Source organism: Gossypium arboreum, chromosome 2 (assembly GCF_025698485.1).
Source record: "Gossypium arboreum isolate Shixiya-1 chromosome 2, ASM2569848v2, whole genome shotgun sequence".
Taxonomy (NCBI): Eukaryota; Viridiplantae; Streptophyta; class Magnoliopsida; order Malvales; family Malvaceae; genus Gossypium; species Gossypium arboreum.
The window spans coordinates 68304643-68312849 of record NC_069071.1 but is presented as its reverse complement, the minus strand read 5'-3'; the positions used below and the strand labels follow the sequence as shown (position 1 = coordinate 68312849).

The window sequence follows — 8207 nt, the reverse complement described above, 5'->3', positions numbered from 1 at the left end:
AATAAAGAACTGTAGCCAATATTTTAAATAAAGAACTGTAGCCAATATGTATACCCCTATAAAGTTTTTACTTTTCCATCCTTGTTTTGTTGGACTCATTGGTGTTTTGCTCCGAACTTGTTAAGCGTATTTTAATGTAATGAATACACTCTGCATTTCTTCAGCAAAATACTAACTACAAAGTATAGGCATGTTGGTGGTGGAAGATGACAATGACAAACTAATATTAGGCAGATTTAGCAAAGGTTTAAAACTACCAACACAAATTAAACCATGTCATAATGTGCACGTTCTCATTTTATCAGAAAGAAAAAAACATTCTACTGAATAATTAGTTCAATGATAAATAGTGTTAAACAGGCTTTTCTCACCTTGTTTTCTAAGTTGATCTACACTTTGTAGCCATAAAATCGTCCTATTGCTGGTATGAGAGAGAGAACCATGGGTGCAATATAACACGAGATTTTAATGAATGATTTTGTCTTTCAACGTCAACGTGAAGGGTGGGTACAACATATAATAACAGCATGCAAATGGCAGCTCGAGAGGGAGTTTCTCTTACTCATTCTGGTCTTACCATTGAATATGAACCCTGAAGCCAAAGGCGTCGACCAAATAATGTCTCTCATCTGATGGGTATTCTTTCGAACCTTTCATGAAATTTGGATGCAGGATCAATGTACCGAGTCTCTGATATATTCACTTTTTAGCTCGCACTTCACACCCCTTCATATGCACTGATTGGACTGCGAATTCCAGTCATCAAGAAGGTTTAGTATAGTTTCCTCTAACTTCTTTGCCTGTGGTCCAGGCTTCAAGACATTAACATCACCCCATTGTGAGCAAGGATCTACCCACCAGCTTCGCCGGCCAGTGCACCATGCCCCTGGGACAGCTCGGTTTCGCCCACACTTGAGGATCTTTTCATCAATCATGTCCAACACAGGATCATCTTTCTGAAACTGTCTTGCAAATGCTGCTCCACTTTGAGCCATTTGATCATAATCAGAATCGTTGATAAAGTGGGGTTCTGTCTTCGGAGGACTGTCCCAGATCATATATCTTAAATCACCGTTTATAGTAGTGTTCTTGAACTCCGGTGAATTGCAAATGACAGAATGAAAATAGCTTTCTTCGGATAACATAACATTGTTAAAATACATCAGAAGGGTCCGAGGTAGATTATCCCACCCGAAAAGGCAAAATTCCAGAAAGGATCTGCTTAAGACAACCCATGGCGAACCTGCAACTCAATACCAAACTGTTAATAACTGTAGCATCTCCAAAGAAAAGATGTATATGTATATATATATAATTTTCATGAAATGTAAAGCAATAATATGGATTATATAGACTTTGCCTGTGAACACTTTAAAAGCATCAGGCATTAGTCGTTTCTGCGTAGCATGAAAAATTTTAGTCCTCCTAGCTAGGTAAATCCCTGGGTCAACCACAATAGGCAGGACCCGTTGATCTCTGCATAAAATCAGAAAAAAATATGATTTAGATTTAATCATGAATGTGCAGCAGAAGGATCTATAGATCTCATAAAAAAGGTTTTGCCTACTCTTTCCACCCAAGGTCACTAGTATGATCAATGAAATTGAGGTCCCTCCTAACAGAGGAGAACACGTGGGACAAATCTGAGATAACAAACACAATCAAAAAAGAAAAAGTTAGATACAATTAAGAACAACAAAAAGCACAGATGAAAATGGAAAGTAGCATGATGAGGGACAAATAGGCATAGCACGCAAGCAAGAGAAACTCCCACCATTGATACTGTGAAAAAGAAATGCGGGAAAGATAGAGGGGGACATCTGAGATTTTTTTCCAATATGACACTGAAGCACCAATGGCGCATGTGTCAGTGGGCACCTTGATTCCTTTATAGGTATTTTATATTGACCCTGAGAGAAACATATAGTAGGAGGCTATGGGATAGGGGACTTATAGCCTAGTAGCATTGGGAAATAGTTTTAGGATTTTCCATTGCATTCAGTCTAAAGCTTCTCTGTAGAAGAAAATCAATCCAAGATTTTCAATGTACCCTAAAGACAATAAGCAGAAACTAATTCAAGTTTAAATTAATGTTTCAGAAAATCGGTTTCGATGTGATTGTTCTTAAGTATTTAGAAAAATATTAAACTTTAAGCAAAAAGTGGTATAATAAATAACTGCATTATAAACCTGAGTTCCCTAGTTGCAAAAGTGTTACTTTGTCCAGACTCTGCACCCAAGCATAATAAAATAAGTAAAGAGCATCAGAACTCAAGCACTTTCAGCTCCATAAACATATTTGCACATAAATATATAAATATATATATTCATTAGTTCATTATGAGAATTTGTCTCACCACATATATATACACACACATACATACTCATATAAAAACCTTGTAACACTTAACAACCAATCAATCATTTAATAATTGATAATAAGTCAGACAGTAGCATAAACTTCAGATGCAGAGCATCTAGCAATAAAATCAGTATCAGTATACTAACTTTTTTTATTTCTTTTTCTGAAGATAAATTTAGCTTACTTTAAGAGTGTTAACCTCTGTTCGCACATTTAAGTAGGCCATTAACAAAAAACAGATACAGTCTATAGCTAGAATGGTTTCTGTAGAAGAAAATACATTACTTATTTTCAACAGGAAAAGCAAATGATAAAATATTCTATGCACTCTGTTTGTATTGGTGCGAGGAAAATGGCCTTCTGTCTAAATACCAAAGTGTAATAGCTTAAGGATTTAAATTCATACGTAAACAATCAATAATTGTAGAATCGGTGCGCCAACAACAAAGTCTGGCCATCCCTAAATCAGACCTCGAAATAGAAACATTAGAAATGCTGGACCAGCCAAAAAATAAGCCAACCACTGCTCTATCAGAGTAAGAAATATTCCAACAGGCAGATCCCTTCACTAAGCTAAAAGTTTTAGCAAAACTTTGCAGATTTAGACCCAAAAAGGAAAGTGTAGGACTGAAACCTCATGAATCATCAATATAGATCAGATCAAAACACTCATAAATCAGCTTCAAGAGAATCTTTGTGTCATAGAGGTAGGCAAAACACTAGATGCTTTTGATCTAATCTGTTCTCAGGACCAGATATGTCTTACAATAAACTATGTTAACAGTTCTTATCTCGTTGATAGCTTCCAAAGTTTCATTTTGGCAATGTCAAAATCGCCTCAAAATGTAGATTGCTAGTTTGCTTTCACCTAGAAATCTTTCTTTAGTCAGAAAGAAAGCCTACATTTTAAGTAAAATAATAACTTGACAAGCCAAAAATGAATTCTTGCAATCATGATAACTTGAATAGAACAAGAAACTAGTTAGAAACACTATCAAAATCAATAATTTTCCTTTGATAGTGTACAACATTTCTGAATCATATCCAAATTTTTAGACAGTGGGTAAAATTCTAAGATTGGAAACATTGAACCAAATTTTCGCAGAATGCAAGCGACCAACTCAAAGAAAACCTTTTGATTGAGGTAAACTATTCATACTGATTACACAAATTCCCCAGAAAACATCCAACACAAAATCTTCAACCAATCCAATTGATCATAAAGAACACCTTAAGCAGAAAATCTTAGGTCCATTTCTTATTAAACCACATATTCTATACCAACCAAAGCAAATTCAATCAAATACCAAGTGATTCCAACTAAATCAAGAACATGTAAATCCAAAATTAAACATTTCTCCAAATCAAAGCCTCAATTGTCATAGCTACTCCATAAAAAAAATAATATAAATCCAAAAAAAACAAATAAACGAACTGAAACTGCTTACCATCTTGAGTAACCAAGGGATAGTCCAAAGCACTCAAAGCAATAAACCAATCCCAGCCACGATCAAGCTTCATCAACATAGCAGCAGCATGCAACGTGGCAGCAATATGTGTAGAACCCATAGAAGAAAACCTATCAGGCTTCCCTATAACATCCACATTTTCAAAGCTCCTAATAGCAGGCACAGATTTCAAAGCCAAAACCAACCTATACCTTTCCTCATCGGAAGCGTCAGCACCAAGTTGCAGCAAATATCGATTCCTGGGATGATAGACAGCAAGTAGTAGCCTAAAGATCCGATCCTTATCACCTTTTCCACCAAATAAATAGTAAGCAAAAGCTGGTGGAGAATGAAGACCATGTTGGACTTGAGAAGGGAAAAGTCTAGGGGAGCTGAAAACAGAGATCGAGTAAAGTAAGAGGAGGAGAATGGAGAAAATTGTTGTCAAAAAGAGAGTGAAAAGCCATTTCTTTTCAGCTCCCATAACCCTAGTGTTTTAAGCTCCTCAAAAACTGTAGCTTTTGATTTAATGATTGAAGTTTCTTCAGCATATGGATTTATTGATGATCAAAGGAGGAAACCCGAATCGAATATGGATTTTGAAATGTTTCAGGAAATGGGTATTTGGGGATCTTTGATTTCAGAAGACTTAACACCATAGTCGATTATAATAAAATTTAGGTCAGACAGTAAAGTTTCTCCCTCTTTTTTCCCTCTCGAATTCTCTCTCTCTCTCTGATGTCAATAAAAATTATTAAAGCATTTTGTTGTTTTCTTGTATCTAAAAGTAGTAACTGTTGAAACCGGTTGGACCGACGGTTCAATTATATACATTGAACCGGAAAATATAAAGCCAGCATGAGCCTGGAATCGGAAAAACCGTTAAAATAAAAAATAATAACCTTAGTTCTACTGTGTGGAGGCCGGAGGGAAGAGGAGTCGGAAACAGAATGTGTTCCCTAAAACAGTCGATCGTGAATGTGATGTGGAACCACCTCTGGAATTCTTGCACAGTGAGCATTTGCAGACTTGACTATCTTTGTATGTGTTGGCACCATCAGATTCTCCACCTTCAATTATGGTTAAGCTATTCCACCGAATCGAGAAGCCAAAAACAGAGAAAGGAGAAATCCTTCCATTTTCCGAAAGCAAAAGCTCTTAAAAGAGTAAAAACTTGTGTTCTTTCGTTTTCTTTTAAATGTAGAGAAAAGGAAATGTGAACTTTTTTTTTTAAAAAGGAGGGTTTTATTTACCGGCCACGATGGCCCGCTGCCTGTAACAGGAGACTTTTGGGTCTCCGGCGGCGGAGCCTCGCCGGAGATAGACAGCAAACAGAAACAGAGGAAACAGAAAAAATAATATGAAGAAAATGTTTTAAAAAAAGAAAAATCAAACATTCTTGTTCGGCCACCATGCCCACCGTCGGAGACTGGAGAACCGTTGGGTTCTCCGGCGGCCAGCGTTGCCGGAAACTAAACAGACAGAGGAGCAGAGAACTGGCAGCAAAACAAAGGAGTTAAAACGCTTTTCTGGGATGAAAAAAAGAAGAGTTAGTTTTCAGTTTTTTTTTTTTTTTGAGTTAATGGGAATTTTCGTGAAAGTCCCTCCGCGTATCTATATGTTGCAGTGAGGGGTCGTCGCAAGGTCTATTTCCAATATGAGTCCCTGTTAGTTTCCATTACCTTTTATTTTAGTCCTTATTTCAGAAATTTTGAGCAAATTAATTGCTCCTTTAACCCCTCTGCTTTCTTACATCTTTATGAAGTCTTTTTAAATTTTATTTGATTTTTATTTTATTTATTTGTTATTATTAGGCTTACATGACAACAAAAGAAGCCCTTTAAGAAAATACAAAAAAATTGAATTAAATTATTGTATTAAATTTGCACTTAATTAAATCTATGTGATTAATTAAAATAATCAATTAAGCTCATTCACTAATTGTTTTCTTCATGAACTACTTAAAATAAATTAACGAATCAATTAAATAATAATACGTGACAATTTCTTATTAATCTAATATTTTACCCATAGAAAATATTAAAAAATAAAATTTTAAAATATTAAGAAAAATTATTAAAATTATATAAACTTATAAAAATTATAAAATTAACTTATAAATATTATAAAAAGTTATAAATTTCTTAATAAATTCTAATAATTATAAAAATTATAAAGTTAATAAAACATATTTAAAATAATAATATATTATAAAAATGTATTAGAATTCTTAAAATTATAAAAAATATTAAAATTGATATAAGCTTATAAAATTTATTTTAAAAATCATAAAAGCTTAAATTGCATCGGATCAATTGGTTAAATCAATCGGACCAAAATCGACAAAGGTATCGATCTGGAAAAAGACATTGGACTTTTCGCTTCAATGGTATCACAAGTCAAACAAAGAGCAATTTGATATAGTTTTAAGGACTTGTATCGGCACAATTTGGGACTTGTGCCACAAAAAGTGTCTCAGATCCATGTCACTACACTGTTTTGAGTAGTTTTGACTTTTGGGAGTTTGTTTTGTTGGACAAAACACGTTAGCTAACAAAATAATTAAATATAAATAAACACATATAAAATCAAATCAAATAAAATTATTTATATTTAATTTGTCAAATACGAAAAACAATCAAAATAGTAACAAAAATTGAAATAAAAGGAAGAAAAGAGATTTTACTAAACATTGAGGCCTGTGAAACACAGTTTCCTTAAGACAGATTCGGCCGTTCCTACAGTACTTGGAGAAACGTTGGTTGAAAGTCTCCTAGGATACAACAACACAAAGATCAAAGCAATAACACCTCTGTAGCGATCAACGAACAAACCTTGCATTTTTCTATCACTAGAACGTTTGAAAAATTCAGAGAAGAAAAGAAGAGTTTGGAGAGTAACAGAAAATCGGTGTGAAAGAGTGGAAATTGAGCAAAGAATTCAAAGAACTCTTAGCCTTAGGCACTTAGTATGGTGGAAATTTAGAAATATCTATAAAATCTGCTATTAAAGGAGCTAACCAATCAATTTGATTGATTGGAATCAAATAAAATAAGATAATGTCCTTATATAAACAAATTATGTCTACTAAGGAGAAATAATTTCATGTCGAGCTAAAATATCCACAGGCCCATTTCGGGTCAGACATTTTGCATCGCCCACATCGTGCAGGTGTGCCCCAACCTTGTCAGATTTGGACTTATACCTCCCTGCGCGATAAGCAAGGTTCTAAGCTTAGTCATTCAATCACCCTTCAAGAGGGTTCTTATATATAAACACATCTCACACTTGGTATTTAACTAATGTGGGATCTAATCTTTTCTTTTCCTCAACAAATATTTCCAAGTAGCTTACTTTGAGCATCAATTTCTCATTTATCACTCAACCATTTTGAGCATATGATATATCGTTGTAAAGGTTTCATGGAGTAGAATAAGAAACCATAATTTTATGATTCAACTCTCCACCTTTACCTATTAAGAATATGCCTCAAAGTTCCCATAAAATGTAATTTTTCCAGCAATCCCCCACATGAATGAAAATTGATAGTTTTATCGAAAAATATTGACTCGATGTGGTGATAGAATCTATGATCGATACTTGCATAGGATAGGTATCCACCTTTGAACCTTCCATTGTGAAAGTATATTTACTTTACTAGCTTACCAGTAGACGTGATGTCCTTGAACTATTCTGCATTTTGTGTAAATGATGATATACCTCACAAAACTACCTCCCAGGCAAGGTTTTAGTTCCCATGGGTATGTTCATATAGCCGTGAACATCTCCTGGTTCTGCAAGAGTTTGAGAGAACTATGCCCTAATAGTCTCCTTGAAGCGGCCCCACTTCACTCTCACATAGGTGACTTATGTTGTTCGACTCACCGAAACACACAATGGTCATTAAAAGCATTGCTTAACCTATCTCATTTTTAGTCACTATTTACATCATAGGAACGGACTTAGGATAAGTACAGCCACAGTGACCTCACAAGGTCTATGAAATTAGGTTGTCCCTTTGAACCTAGATCTTGGGATCTCTAGTCAACTAGCTAGGGTTTTCCTTCACATAGCGCCTTTTATTTTCATGGGCTTTAGTCACATTCATTTTAATGTTTTAACAACATGATCTCGTTTTAAGCCTTTAGTTATCGGATCCGTAATGTTATCTTTTGATTTTACAAAATCAATAGAGATAACTTCGTTTGAGATCTATTGTTTAACGGTATTGTGTCGATGACGCATATGTCTCGACTTACCATTATACGTTACACTAGTAAGACACCCCCACACTTTCAAGTGGTTGTAGGATAGTTTTCCACATTTCCACAACTCATATAGTGTCTTGTCCCTTTTCTTGTAGGGCACCTTATTTAACTCATAGAAACGCAACCCCC

The 8207-nt window shown here is 34.8% G+C and overlaps 1 protein-coding gene across 1 annotated transcript; it reads right to left on the bottom strand.

The window, feature by feature from the left end:
* Window positions 1–296: 296 nt before the first annotated feature.
* Window positions 297–5394, bottom strand: LOC108460570 (beta-glucuronosyltransferase GlcAT14A-like). The gene is made up of 4 exons (XM_017760105.2): window positions 3811–5394; window positions 1568–1643; window positions 1361–1476; window positions 297–1243 (listed from the first exon to the last, which is right to left on the bottom strand). The coding sequence occupies exons 1-4, from the start codon at window positions 4292–4294 to the stop codon at window positions 729–731; spliced, it is 1191 nt and encodes a 396-aa protein (XP_017615594.1). The 5' UTR covers window positions 4295–5394; the 3' UTR covers window positions 297–728.
* Between the last annotated feature and the right edge of the window lie 2813 nt (window positions 5395–8207).

Bases quoted from the DNA above. Each gene is read 5' to 3' on its own strand.
- LOC108460570 (XM_017760105.2), bottom strand. From the start codon at position 4,294: ATGGGAGCTGAAAAGAAATGGCTTTTCACTCTCTTTTTGACAACAATT. The intron at 1,644-3,810 runs GTAAGCAGTTTC...TTGTTATCTCAG, and splicing joins TCCCTTGGTTACTCAAGATG to ATTTGTCCCACGTGTTCTCC. The intron at 1,477-1,567 runs GTAGGCAAAACC...GATTTTATGCAG, and splicing joins AGTGACCTTGGGTGGAAAGA to AGATCAACGGGTCCTGCCTA.